The sequence below is a fragment of the Staurois parvus genome, unplaced genomic scaffold (assembly GCF_062004578.1).
Source record: "Staurois parvus isolate SC_StPar_1 unplaced genomic scaffold, SC_StPar_1.0 ptg000318l, whole genome shotgun sequence".
NCBI lineage: Eukaryota > Metazoa > Chordata > Amphibia > Anura > Ranidae > Staurois > Staurois parvus.
Window position 1 is genome coordinate 4,445,810 of NW_028318114.1, and position 15,555 is coordinate 4,461,364.

The 15,555-nt window shown below is 40.0% G+C and overlaps 1 protein-coding gene across 2 annotated transcripts in view; it reads right to left on the bottom strand.

The window, feature by feature from the left end:
• Positions 1–15,555, bottom strand: part of LOC149457498 (potassium channel subfamily T member 2) — a 1,188,731-nt gene that overhangs the window by 532,544 nt on the left and 640,632 nt on the right. For both annotated transcript variants that reach the window (XM_089683639.1, XM_089683638.1), the window contains exon 11: positions 6,616–6,752. In XM_089683639.1, coding sequence (XP_089539765.1) covers positions 6,616–6,752 — 137 coding nt within the window. The remainder of the gene's footprint in view (positions 1–6,615; positions 6,753–15,555) is intronic.

The following is a 15,555-nucleotide window of genomic DNA, read 5'->3' on the forward strand; positions in this document are numbered from 1 at the left end:
TAACCTTATGAAAAACTGTGGGCTATCCCTGGATGTATTGGAGCCACAAAGTGGTGGCTGACTTGTATATCATAGGCTGGGATGACCTTCTATAATCTAGAGTTCTATTATCTCTACTAAGAAACCTGTGCACTGTGTGGGAACACTCGGAGGATCACAGGATTTGCAGTGGTTTTTCACACTATTGGCAGTGTGCCATGGACATTTGTTACATGAATGTTTGGTTATTTAATATTATTTATACACAATTAATTAATTCATTTAATGAATAAGTATGTTATTTATGATTTGGGATATCAAATAATATGTATTATGCACATGGTTTAAATTGACTTATTGTACTGGAGTTGAGCATTTAAGGAGACATATGTTCATATATCTAGTATTCAGGATATTAGAGTGCTGCCATCCTTAGATACACATAGTTTTACTAATATACATGGATTTCAACATTTTTGGTTTGTTTTATATAAATGATGAGCGACACTTGACTTGTCAACTTGACAACCATCTCCAAGACAATGCTGACCAATTGCAACTCCCATTGCAAATTACAGTCCCTAGCTGACTGTTGAATGTAATTAATTGGACTGGAGAGGTTGGTGACATCATTAATCAAATATGGTTATGACCATTTTTGGTCAATAACCCAGGATCCCCACTAGTCAGCAGAAAGTTGTCATTTAGTGGGAGTAGTCGCATCAGTTGGAATGTCCGGTAACAGTGACCTGGCCAGATCAGGCCTTTTTAGTTCACTTGTTCACCAAACAGCAAACAAACTAATTTTCAACCAGAACTCAAAACTCCTACCTTGTGTAAAAAAGCTGTTGGCATCCTGGTTGATGCCATTGACCAAATACTAAACTTTACATTTTGAGAGGGACCCCATGCCAGTTTCTTTTTAGAGGGACAGTACACATTGCTTACAAAAATGTCTACTGTCCCATTAAAAAAAGTGTGGGGTCCCTGTTAAAATCTATACTAGACCTTTGTCCTGGCATTCAGTCTGGATACCCAAAAAAGGGGAGCAGTGACATGCGCCCCACCCTAAACAATGCCAGGCCACATGCCCTCAACACAGGGTACCTTGCTAGAGATAGTGGTCAAGCTGAACGTTGCCTGGTTCTCTTACCTCTAGTAGAAACCTGATTTCATTAACTAATGTGTATCTGTAATTGAAAAAGCCTATGCTACATCTATATGCCAAAATATATTATTTATTTTAGAAGTATCGAAGAGTAGTGAGCAAACATTCACAAGTCTCAATATGGGGTGAGTAGGCATGTGCATACATATGTACAGCAAATAACAGCATGAGAAAGTCAGAATGTTATTTAGCTATATGAATTTTATTAGTTTTATTAGAATATACAATGTAGCAGATGTGCATGTTTGGTTGGTTGGTATTAGAGACAATCTTAAGATTCAAACTAAACCTTGGCTGTATGGGAGTTCAGACGAATGCCCAAACTTTTCATATGTCAGCAGGAGAAAATGCCATGTAACATAGCAGTATTACCCCTTGTTATAATACTCATAGTAACCCCAACTGCACTGGGGGATCACAGTTACATGGGTATGCTGGAGCAGAAGAATGAAAAAAAGCCACCAACACAGGGACATTTCTCATTCAATGTAAGTACCATGCCTTGTGCTGATTTTAACTAAACTTAAGCTTTTAAAGTTTTTAAAAATCTAGTAAGTAAAGTAGAAGTATACTCAAAGAAAATAATGACATATATGATTCAGCATGTCAATACTAATAACACAGCATTGTTTATCTGAGCTCCTCTTCAACAAAGTTTTATTAGGTTTCTATCCTTCCAATACATCTGTTAATTTCAACCACATTAAGTGGAGTGACAGTGCTGTTTGTTTTGTGTTCACTGAAATACTCTGCAGAGTATTTTTATAGGGATAAGTAAGTGACAAACAAATTAAAGCCTAACTCCAAATTCCTAACAGTTACAGCAACAGTATTTAACTGTTTCCCAGTCAGCCACTGCACATACAGTATATGGCTAGGAGGAAAGCGTATTGTTTTGGGAGGACATATGGGGGCACCTGCGAGAGAATGCATCATCGTGATCTGTGATCACTTCACTGTGTTTCCTGTGGTACAGGGCTGCTGTGATTGGCCCTGTACCATGTGATTGCTGTGACTAGTTACAGTGATCACATTAACAGTAGTAAACAAAGGCTGTCATTCATACAACCATTGTTTACTACTGTGGTTGCTGTGATTGGCCACATAGTAGAGGACCATGTGTGACCACGTAGACAGTGAAAGTCTCATGCATGTGGTATCCCCATACTCAGGTGGAGTATGAATGTGGATCAGAATGTGTTTTGAGGTGTAACTAAGTATGCCTATGCTGATTGTTAGAAATAGTTTATCAATTGACAATTTTGTGTAAAAAATACATTTATCAAACACTTTTGGAAAAAAAAATTAAATTTTTAAAAGGCTCACTATGTCTTTCATAAAATAACTCGGTGTGGTTCTTTTACAAAATGTGTCATTTCTTGGGTATCTCTTTTGTCCTGGCACTTCAGGGACTCAAGAAATATAATAGATAGTCAGAAAATTGCACAGAATGTGTGTGTGTATATATATATATATATATATATATATAGTCATGGCCAAAATATTGGCACCCCTGCATTTCGGTCAGATAATGCACCACTTCTGCACCCCGAAAATTGTTGCAATTACAAATGTTTAGGCATTCCCATGTTTATTTCTTCTGTTTGCATTGGTATGACACAAGAAAGTGGGGAAACAAAAAGCCAAATCTAACACATTCCACACAACCCCCCCCCCCCCCCCCCCCAAGGACTGGACAAAATTATCGGCATCCTCAATTTAATTGTTAGCACACCCCTTGGAGAAAATTACTGAAATTAATCGCTTCCTCTCTACTGGAGTTTTGGACCACTCTCCTTTCTCCAACTGCTCCAGGTCTCTCAGATTGGAAGGGTTCCTTTTCCCAACTGCTGTTTTGAGATCTCTCCACAGGTGCTCTATAGGACTGAGATCTGGATTCATTGCTGGGCAGTTCAGTACTCTCCAGTGCTTTGTCTAAAACCATTTCTGGGTGCTTTTTGATGTGTGCTTTGGGTCATTGTCCTGCTGTAAGCCCCCTGACCTCTGATGGAGACCCAATTTTCTGGCACTGGGCCTTATATTGCACCCCCGAATTATTCGGTAGTCTTCAGATTTCATAATGCCATTCACACGGACTTCAGATTTCAAAATGCCATGCACACGGTCAAGACATTCAGTGCCTGAAGCGGCAAAGCAACCCCAAAACATCAGTGCACTTCCACCATGTTTGGCTGTAGGGACTGTATTCCTTTCTTTAAAGGCCTCATTGCTTTTTCTGAAAACAACAGAATAATGGGCTTTACCAAAAAGCTGTAATTTTGTTTTGTCTGTGCACAGCACATTTTCCCAAAAGGATTTGGGCTTCCTCAGGTAAATTTTGGTGAACACCAATCTGGATTTTTTTGCTTCTGTGTCAGCAGTGGGGTCCTCCTGGGTCTCCTGCCATAGTGTCCCTTTTTATTCAGATGGCAATGTATAGTGTGAGCTGACACAGTTGTACCCTGTGCCTGAAGGTCAACTTGTGGACTTGTAACCTTGAGATTGTCCATGCTTTTCAACAATTTATGTTCTCAAATCCTCAGACAATTCTTTGCTGCTCTTTCTCTTCTCCATGGTCAATGTGGCACATTGAAACACACAACAGAAAGCTTGGGTCAATTTTTCACCATTTTAACTGGTTGGCGGTGTGATTTCTATATTATCAGCACCTGCTAATTGATACAGGTGAGTTTAATTGCAAATTACAGGAGCACACAAACTTGGAATGCAATTATTTCTTACAATTTTGAGAAGGTGCCAATTATTTTGTCCAGTCCATTTTTGGGGTTTTGCTTTTTGTTTCTCCACTTTTTTGTGTCATACCAATGCAAACAAAATAAATAAACATAAGAATGCCTAAACATTTGTAATTACAATAATTTTCTGGGTGAAGTGGTAGAGAGGGAGAGAGAGGGGGAGAGGCTATCACCCCTACATTTACAGTTATATAAAATCCTCAAATATAGGACTTTACAATTCCATCAATTTATTCTGTTCATATAGAAACACCTAACTACTGTATATACCACTTGACCCCCTTGTTATTGCAAAAACTCAGTAGTATGTAGGTTCAGAGTGGCTCTGGTGGGAGGAATTTGAATGATTTTAGCACAACCCAGTTTGTGGTTCCCAAGTACCCCATTTCTTCAGGTTCTGTGAAACTTTATTGTACTGTCACAAATACTGGGATCAGGAACCTAGGGACCACCATCCGCACCAAACCTCCCCATAATCTCACGTAAGAGGCTTAAATAGTATCTTCTTATACAAGAGAAGAGGAGATGGAAACCTTAATGTATATAATAATCTCCTTCCGTTCTTGGCTTCCAACAAACCATGTGCACTCCCTGTAGTGGAGGAAACCTCTAGGGCATAATTTATACCTCTTAAAAGCCCCAAATTGCTCCTTGGATTTTGAGCCCCTCTATTCATCTAGGCTGTAAAACAGTCTCACACATGTGATATTCCCATACTCGGGAGATTTAGAATAATATGTTTTGGAATGTAATTGTATATATGTATTCATATGATGTGTGTGAGAAATAATTTGTAAAAATAACAACTTTGTGAAAATAACTTCCAAAATATTGTAACAAAAAATTACAACTTCAAAAAACTCACCAAGACTCTCAGTAAATACCTTGGACTGTCTACTTTCCAAAAAAAGGCCATTTTAGGGGTATATGTACTGTTCTTGCATTTTAGGGCCTCAAAATTTGAAATCAGTTCACAGGGATTGTTTAATTTCCAAACATACAGTATATACTGTATCATAGTTCGTAGACTCTGAGTTTCACACAGAATAAATAATATATGCTGATTTGGGTTATTTTACAAAAAATAGCAGAATACATTTTTGCCTAAATTTTGAAGAAACATTATTTGCAAAATTTGCTAATTTGTATAACAAAAACTAAGAAAAACATTTTTTCTCAAAATGTTTTCAGTCTTTTTTCATTTATATAGCAAAAAATAAAAACCCCAGTGGTGATTAAATAACACCAAAAGAAAGCTCTATCTGTCTCAAAAAATTATGCAAAACTCATGTGGGTCATTGCATGGCTGAGTAATTGTCATTGAAAGTGTGACAGTGCTGAAAACTGAAAAATGTCCTGGGCAGGAAAGGAGTGAAATTCCCCAATGGAATAACAGACGGCAATAAAAACTTGACCGAGGGTCTAACCCCTTCTAGAATCTATCCAAAACTAAAAAAAGGTTTACCTAGCAATATACTTTATATTGTATATTTGTATATTTACTGCAGTAGAGTTCCAGTCACAAAATAAAGCGTAGAAGACATCTGAACATTGTGCCATGGAAACAGATTAACTAAATGAAAGAGAAATAGAGTGCTTGGTGGAATATTCTTTTACATTAATTATCAGGGAGAAGGAATACATGCCTTCTAACATCCATCTGGCTTCTTAGAACCAAAACAAAATAATGTACTATAATTCTACAGCGACAATTTACACAGAATTCTTTGGTTCATTGTGGTAGTGACAGTCTTTTCTAATGCATGCCTTCACAATGATAAAGCACCGCTTTAGTCCAAAGTAGGTTAATGATGCAATTATCCAGAGAATTAACAGTGCATGCATTGCCTCAGAAATTGTGTTCTGGAAATCCAGTGGAGTATGAGCAACTTATAAGGTTCAGTATATAAAAAGGATGCATCATAATGGTCTTTGTTAAAACATTTAAAATGTTTTTTTTCACTAGGGAAGAAGTGGTACATACAATGTACAAAGTAATGGTAATATCCTAAGGCAGATAAGAAGAAATAGTAGCAGGCATGCTTATGGATAATTGGCACTTTTGATTTAGCTTGTTTCATGCCATGTATAACAATCCTGAAGATAAAATGGAACATCTTTTCAAGCTGTGAATATGTGTGACTGTATATTACTGCAAACTTCAAGAAGTGAACTTCCTGTGATGTTTTTGAATGACTATGGTATTCAGATTGTAGGTGAATGACTCATTAGGGCACAGTACAGAGCAAATAGCCTGGAAAAATACAATGAACAGCAAAGTATGTTAAATACATTTTCTGCCTAATTGACATTAAGCCATTATTTCTTATAAAGCAGGTTTTTCCAAGCTTTGACATGTCAAACTTCCATTTTAATTAGGTACGCATACATAGTATGTTTACTTTTAGTGCCATAATTTACAAAAATGTCTGATGAGCGATTCACCTAGTTTCACTAATGAGATGAAAGAAAATTTAACTTCCAGTTAATCCAACTGACTATTTAAAGAAAGGGCAGACCAGTCTTTGTATGGCACACCATAAATGTTTATACATACCTGCTGAAACCTGAAATTAAACAATCAATAACAACAAAACAGTTCTAATAATAATGAAGGGCTAAATGACTTGACTCATTTTTATGTTCATTTGAAGAGAGCTAGAATTGCCTTGTTTTATGAAATTGCAAAATCTTTACAAAATATTTACTTACTTGGCTCTTAACAAATCCTGATCTTTAAGGGCTGAACCCTGTAGATAGATAACTCTTTGAGACCACATGGGAATCTGAAGAATGCGTCTAACCTGGACATCCATCTCAGTTGGACACAATATCACCACATAATAATCCTGGTATAAGTTATAAGAAAGGTTTACCATAATTTATATGTGCAACACCAATAATGTTTTTTATATAAAACCATGGAAAATATTGGAAGCTGAGTTATTCATATAGACTTGCAAATAGAGATACAACTAATGTAAATTGAATATAACCATAGCATAAGTCCACCAATCCAATAGTTGATTTAGTTGATGGAAACTGGAATTTTAAGACAGCACCATTGGAGAAGTATCCAAGGGGTACTATTTTAGTCAATGATCTTCTCTTTTTTGTCCTATTGCCTTTTTAACACAAACAAATAAAAGATCTGCCTTGCATGTCTGAACAAGATGTATATCTACTGTGATTTTACAGAAGCTCTAGAGGAAGAGCAGGCAAAACATAGACATCTGACACATACTCCTAAACTTGAAGCCTATTTAATAAAAAGAGGGGTAGCCACTCACACAGAACCCAATCAGGACCTGGAAGATCCTGGCTATCACTGTAGAAACACCAAACACTATGGGGAGTTTCAGCTTTCCAAGTGGTCCATCAGGTATTAAATGGGTACACTTACATTGTCAAGCTGGATGTGCAATATAAATAATTACTGCAGTTCAGCTTTAATATACTAATCAGTTCACCATGTTTACAGTGTATATAAACCTTAACCTGAACTCTTATTTATTCTTTTTTGGTTTGTTAAATATATCATTAAAAATATGTTTATATCTGTTCAATTAGGAAGGCTGTAGGATTATACTGGATTTCTACATTACTTTTGGATATTAATGCTTGAAAACAGCTAGTAAATACTGTCCTTCCATATGAGCTCAGAAGTTGGCCTGCTATATTTAAAAGATTTTTGGTGATTGAGTGTTAAGTCTCAATTCTTCTGAGCAACTTTCCACATCATCTACAACCTAATCGTATTAATCATACCTCTTACCAATGATTTCTCAAGGGGTTCTGTTAGAGCATAAATGTCTTCATATAGAAGTTAGAAGGCTGTTTCACACTTTGTCATTGACAACTGTCTACCAAGAACATTTCCTCAATCACACACAGTTTTTCGTTCTATTTTATGATTATGATACAGTTCTTAATTTCTGTAAATTCTTAGCCTTTATATGTTGCTGTTACATATATATTTCTGTGGAAATACTCTTTTATATGAAATGGATAATTGTACTATGTAAATTTAGGTGAACCTGGATTTACTAATAAAAAGAAAAATCCAGAAAAAAGACTACAGCCTCTGTCATGTTTTTATTGCTGCTTGTGGCCCTTCTGGGGAGATACCTCTCTATATCTATCCTGATGATCTAGTGTTTCAGCAGAAGCTGTCAAACAGAGGATCTCTTCTCTCTTTAGAGAGATATCCTCTAACTTCCTGTTGTATCTCCATGAAGTGAAAGAAGATCTCACCAATGGGACATATAGAGCAAGAAAAGAACAAAAAAAATGGTGGGGGTTTTAATCAAATAACAGAAACAAAAATGTACTGTTTATACCAATCTAATCAAATAATGATACAATTAAAAGTAGAATATAAATAACTTTTAAATAATTCATGAAGTAGTATCTACCACTTTAGGTAAAATACCTGTTAGTATTTTTCAAAAATGTCTTTGCAATTCACTAAATAATGCTTCTGAAATACTGCATACGCAGTATTTTTGAAGTGATATGGTATTTTAGTAGTAAAAACCAGTGGTGTTTTAATGCCACAAGCCAGTGAGTAGATGGTTGTTAAGGAGCCAGTGGCTGCAGTGTCCTTAACAACCATGATTTATCTGCTGTCAGCATAAGAAGTGCCAGCATAAAAAAAAAAAATAATAAAAAAACAGCCTTTTGAGTCTGGTATGGATTTTGGAGGGGACCCCATTGCATTTTTTTAACATTTTGGCATGGGCTTCCCCTCAAAATCCTTCAAAGACCTAAATGAACTGGTATGGATGGGGAGGACCCCTCACACTGTTTTTTAAAATAATTTTTTAATGCTTGTACTTCTGTCATTTAAATTCTGCTGTCAGTTGGGAATCCCACTGGCAGCAGATGAGTCATGGTTGTGAAGAATGCGCCCACCAGCTCCTTAACCATTTGACGCCCGGCCAATAGCCGTATGGCATCCGGAAAAATGCACTAGCTTTCCGGGAGGCCACCATTTGGAGTACTCCCGCACATGGCAGTTTGCGCGCTTGCAGAGCCACGCAGCAGCGCGAACTGTCACCGGCCGTGTACCTTGGACACGGCCGATGACAGATCTGAGTATTGGCCCAGTTGCCTGTACCATGTGACCTGCTGTGACCAATCACAGCAGGTCACATGAAAGTTGTATACAATGGATGGCTTCATTTATGCTATCCATTGTATACTAGTGTCTAGCTGTGAATGGTCACAGCTAATCACATGCACATGTCATGTGATTAGCTGTGGCCAAATCACAGCTAAGCATAAAAAAACAAAAAAAAACCTTGAATGAATCAATTTCATTCAGGTAAATGCTTGCTTATAGCAAAGTAATTCTTTGCTATAAGCAAATTGGTAATGGTAACATTGTACTACTTTGGACATAGTGAAATATGAAAAAAAATCTTAAAAAAAGAAAAAAAATTAATAAAAAAATTAAATTAATAAAGCAAATTAAAAAAAATTAAACATTTTTTTTTTCACACTGTCACCAGTCAGTGTCCCTGATCACCGCCATGCCAGTTATATGATGACACTGTACTGCACTGGTGACAGTATGTAAAAAAATAGTGAAAATAATTTTTTTTATTTATTCCTTTTACGAAAAATTATGACAAAAAAAATTCAACTTCAAAAAACTCGCCATGCCTCTTATGAAGTACGTCGGACTGTCTACTCTGCAAAAAGTGGTCATTTGGGGGATATCTGTACTATTCTGACATTCTTGGACCTCAAGAAATTAGATTGGCTGTCAGTACTTCAGGATTGATCAATTTTCAGATCTATACCATAGTTTGTGAACTCTATAACTTTCCTACAAACTAAAAAATACATCCTAATTTGGGTTATTTTCACCAAAGACATGTAGTAGAATGCATCTCGACCTAAATTTATTAAGAACAATTATTTATTTGCAAACATTTATAACAGAAACAAAGAAAAACGTGTTTTTTTTTCAAAATTTTCGGTCTTTTTTTATTAATTTAGCAAAAAATAAAAACCCCAGTGATGATTAAATACCACCAAAAGAAAGCTCTAGTTGTGTGAAGAAAATGATAAAATTTTAGTTTGGGTACAGTGTTGTATGACCGCGCAATTGTCATTCAAAGTGTGAGAGCACTGAAACCTGAAAAATGGCCTGGGCAGGAAGGTGTAAAATTGCCCGGTATTGAATTGGTTAACAACCAGCTATTTACTGGTTGTTAAGGACATTGGCAGCTGCCGGCTCGTTAACCACTTCCCAGCCAGCCAGCAGGAGCGGGTGGCCACAGCGGAACACCAGTCGCTGTACGGGACCCCTGTGTGAGCTCCCGATCATGTGATCACTGATTTGCCAATCAGTGATCAAATGAATAGTAGTAAGCAAGATGTCACTTCTGACATCATTGCTTACTACTTGTGAAATCTGTGAATGATCACAGAGGTCACATGGTACAAGGCTAATCACAACAGCCTTGTACCATGTGACAAGCTGTGACCAATCACAGCTCTCACAGTATTTCTCAATGACTGCATGAATGCAGTCAGAGAGAAGGAGAAATTATTGCTTTTACAGCATTTATGGGTGTAAAAGCAATCAGTATAAACAAAAAAAAACAAGGCATGATCCAGCAGTGATGTCATCACGTGCGCCGCCATCACGTGTCCGGATCACGTGACCACAACTGCGTCATCTGTTGCAGGCTGGTGAGATGCCACTGTGTGTGTTGGGAGCAGTGTGCTAAGTGCTGCAGGCTGGAAACGGTTTTAAGTAAAAAAGGCTTTATATTTGCTTACACAATGTGAGTGCGATTTTAAAGGTGGAATTTGTATGAATACAATTTCTGAAACGGTATTACGCTATGGAGAGTGTTTTCTATCTATTCACATGTGGCTTATACTTACCATGATGGAGAGTATTCATATCATCTGATGAATGAGTATTATCGATATGCTGCTGATTTTATCTCACATCCATTGATATATGAAAGATATTCTGGTTTATCACCAGTTGTTACGGATCCGCCAGGTGGTACCTCTGGCAGCCCACTAGGCGGAATCACCCGAAGCGTGGAGTCTAAGTCCCGATCTGCGTTTTCACCAGGGCCCCTGATGGTGGGGATGGACTTGGAGCAGAACCAGGACCAATACCGAGCAATACCACCAGTGGCAGAGGGAGCCTCCGGGGATGAGAGTAAGACAGAATAGAGCCAGATGTGAGGAGGCTGGCAGGACCAGGCAGGATAAACCGGCGGTTGTCACCATGGGGAATGGCGAGGTACAGAGACGGCAGGCAGAGAGTGGTCAGGTCACACGCAGGGTCAGTACCGGAGTCAGTCCGCAGAATGGTCAAACAAGCCGGGGGTCGGGATAGGAGAAGGCAGCGTAGTCAGGGGCAATCCGGGTCAAACACAGGAGAAGGCAGCGTAGTCAGATAATCCGGGTCAGGGCCGGAGCAGGCAGAAGGTCAAACAATCCAGGTCTTTAATCACAGGGCACAGGTAACTACAGGTAACAGATCAGACCTTGTGGCGATTTGTGACAGTGCAGGGCATCTTTAAATATCGCGCCCTGCACTGTCATTGGCCGCCCAGGACGCGCCCCCGGGCTGTCATTGGCAGCCCGAGGCGCGCCCGCGGCTCCTACTGCGCATGCGCGGCCTCCTGTCAGCCGCGGCCCGCCGGGACCTGGTGCTTGTATCCCGGCGTGAGCCGCCGCTAGTGCGCATGCGCCGGGGACGGAGCCGCGGCGGTCCCTGACACCAGTATCTGGTGAGTTTGCAGTTTGATAGGGTGTTGAGCACTGGAATATTTACGTTGGTGGAGGAATGATATTTTGTGAAAGAAATATTCCATATCTTCATGGAAGGAATGTCATATAATATTAATATGGATTTTATTTAATGGACTTTATGTTGGATCTTACATTAATTTGATATATATCGATTTTTATATGTTTTTTGGCACACAAATTCACTTTATTTGGTGGTTGTTTTTCATTTTAATTTAATTTATTTATTATTATTTATTTTGTTTATTATTTTATATGTATAGTTGAAGCTTGAGAGTGCTGTTTTTTGTTCTTTTTTTTCACAACTTGCATGTTTGCATGAGCTTGCTGTTGAATGTATGAGCCAGCCAAGGCTTTGGGACTCTGAAGACTTTTATGGGGCTCTAAAAGTATGCTTCCCTGCCGATGTTAAGAATCGATGTGCTTTGTATCTCTTTACTCAATGAAACACCATCTTCTATATTTTCTAAAAAGAAAATGGGTATAAAAATGTGTTTGCTTGCACTAACATTAATTTTAATGTACAAAATCTCATAAGGGTCAACATCGAGTAGGCCATGCCCAACATGTTTAGTCACCACGACGTAATCAAGGGGCGGTGGCCTACTCGATGTAGTGGTGACGAAACGCGTTGGGTGTTGTCTACTCGATGTTGACGTCAGAACGTTCCTTTCCTAGTGTTTGTCGGAGGTGATCCGCGGTGAGTGGGGTTTGTTCTCACCTTATTGCTGTGTATTGCTGATTAAGCTGGTGTCTGTCTGGACACCTTGTCTGTGAGTTGCTTGAGCTTTTATTAAATTTTTGTATGTTTTAAACGTACTGCACCATTATGTTTTTTTCTTTCTCCCTGAGTGTGATTCATACATATATGGAGGTATGGAATTAAATGGAGAGATTCATCAGAAAATCCTTGGCTGCAGAGTATTGCTCTTGGTAGTGATACGTGTTTCCTCATACTGATTCACCATTATTGATTACCTGGACGTGATTAAGAATTACCACATCTAATATCTGGACATCGTTTATTCACCGCTCCCAGAGCACAAGCGGTATTGCTGGTTTATAATTTGATCAGCATATAGCTCTGGTGAGTTTATTCAATTCATTTGGCGGTGCATTATTCACAGTGTTAAGAAGTCACAGAGAATATTTTGAGTTTAATTTTTGGACACTATTTTGTTTTTGGACACTTAATATATGGTGTTTTACATATATATATATATATATATATATATATATATATATATATATTTATTTAGCGCATACCCTTATGAGATTTTGTTCACTTTGCCAAATTAATTGTTTGTGTATATATATTTTTTGGGTGGGTGTTGCTGCTGACACATAGTTTATTTATTTAAAAAGAGTTTGGCGCTTTTTCTTTTTGTACATTAATTTTAATGTATTTTTACCCTTTTTATTCATTTTATTCTATTCTCCAGGGATTTTGATTTCAGAAAACATATATAAGTTTGAGGGTTTAAATTAATTTCTCCAAATAATGCTAATTTTACCATATGTGCAAAAAAATGAAAAATTGCACAAGACAAGTGGCTAAGGTCCAATATTCCAAAATGTGATGCAATAAGGTTTACTTTTCTGCAAAAAATGAAGAACACATTACACATGCCTTTTTGGCTCTGCTTACAGTTTCTGAAGTTACAATATATGGCAAACCTGATCAATGTTGACTTTCAGCTATTTTCTGTGCTATTCAACAGTCACAAACTGGAATATTTTAATACATTGAGGTTTTCTGCTGTCTTTAAACTTTATGTAAGCTCAGTAACTAAAATCTCATTTAGGTTTTAAATAGAGATGAGCGAATCGAACATGACGAAGTGGAATTCGTTTCGAAGATTAGGAAAAATTTGATTCGCGGCGAATCCGAAAATTAGCAAACTTCGGATGCACGAATCAAATTTTCCCAAAAATGGCGGCGACATGTGTGGCGACGGAGCGGGGATCTCTGGGAAGGCACGCAGACAAGGCGCGCTGACCCATAATGCATTCATTCATGACATGTGATCGCATTAGCCAATCAGCAGCCAGCCAGCCAGCACTGTGTAATGGTGGAGCTATAAATCGCGGCCATCTTAGAATTCTCCATTAGCCTCCGGTCATTCAAGAGAGACAGACCTGTCTGTATTAGGGACAGAGTTAGGGCCACAGAGACTTTAGGGCCACAGAATCGTTACTCAGGGACACAGAATCGTTACTCAGGGACACAGAATCGTTACTCAGGGACACAGAATCGTTACTCAGGGACACAGAATTGTTACTCAGGGACACAGAATCGTTACTCAGGGACACAGAATCGTTACTCAGGGACACAGAATCGTTACTCAGGGACACAGAATCGTTTCTCAGGGACACAGAATCGTTACTTTCTGCTTCACAACCACTATTGTACGTTCAAAGAGTTAAATCCTGTTTTATGTTTGGGGTGCTTATTGAATTAAAGAGTATGTCAGACAACACGCAGAGGAGTGGCAGAGGAGGCAATGTTTCAGGAGCGAGCAGACGTGGCAGCAGAGGAAGGGGTCGAGGCAGCACTAGTCGCAGCCAGAGGCCAGTGCTCCCGGTGTCATCCAGCGGTCGTGTCTCCACCGACAACCCTGCCGTCATCGATTGCTTGACTCGGTCGTCTTCCTCTTCCCAGGTCACCTCTGACACCTACAGCCAACGGTCGGTGGGTACGTCAGACACAACCGTTAGTTGGCATGGCCCGGGAGCAAGCCCACTGAAATCACGTGTCCTCGACCTGCCCCTGTCCTTTGGTGTTCCCTCACCAAGCGAAGTATCGCATGCTGTGGGCTCAGCCCCACTGTACAGTGAGGAAGAGCTAACAGAGGGCGGTCAGGAACGGGGGGAGACATCCGCCTCTTCAGCAGCCAGGCGAAGAAGTACTGGCGAGGAGAGTGGCTCGGTAGCCGGTCTAGAGACAGGTCTGTCTCCTGACCCACACGCAGCCGAGGGGGCTAGTAGTGACGCGGAGACCCTAATTGATGATGATGAGGCTGATCGCACTTGGCAGCCTCGTCGTCATCAGGCTATTGCTTCCGCATCATCAGGAGAAGAGGGTGCCAGCTTGCCAGCGAGCAAAACAGTCGGTGGGTTGCCCAGGAGGCAGCAGGGTCGCAGCAGTGTCAGTGGAGGCAAACGGCCACAGAGTAGAGCACCAGCTCCACTGCAGCCTACCACCACGGCCAGTAGTGGTGCCGGTGTGCACGGAGGAAGTAGCAGTCAGCCAGTGAGGAGTAGCGGGGGCAAAGTTTCCTACTCGGCGGTGTGGCAATTTTTCGTCAAGCCGCCCGAGGAAGTAAACGTAGCCGTATGTCGACTATGTGGCCAGAAAGTCAAGTGTGGCCAGGGGTCCCATCTTGGGACTACAGCGTTGCGTCAGCATATGCAGCGTTGCCATTCGGTGGCCTGGGAAAACCGTGATAAAGATACGGCGGTTCTGCCTGCCCCAGCCCCCGCTCCATCACCCGCTCCGTTACTTGCTCCGTCACCCGACGTCAATCGCCCTCTATCAGCCAGTCAAGGCTCCAACACCTCTGCTGAGGGGAGTTGTCGCTCGTTGGCATCTTCCGCTCGTTCAGATGCTCCTTCTCCTGCTACTCCTCTTCACGGATTCCGTCAGCAGTCTTTCTTGGAATCCGTTTCCAAGAGACAACAGTTTGCGAGCACGCACCCGACGGTGCAGAAGCTGAACGTCCTCCTGTCCAAGTTGCTGGTGCTGCAGTCCCTCCCTTTCCAAGTGGTGGACTCAGCACCTTTCCGAGAAATGATGGCTTGTGCCGAGCCACGGTGGAGAGTGCCAAGCCGTCATTTCTTCGCCAAAAAGGCAGTGCCAGCCCT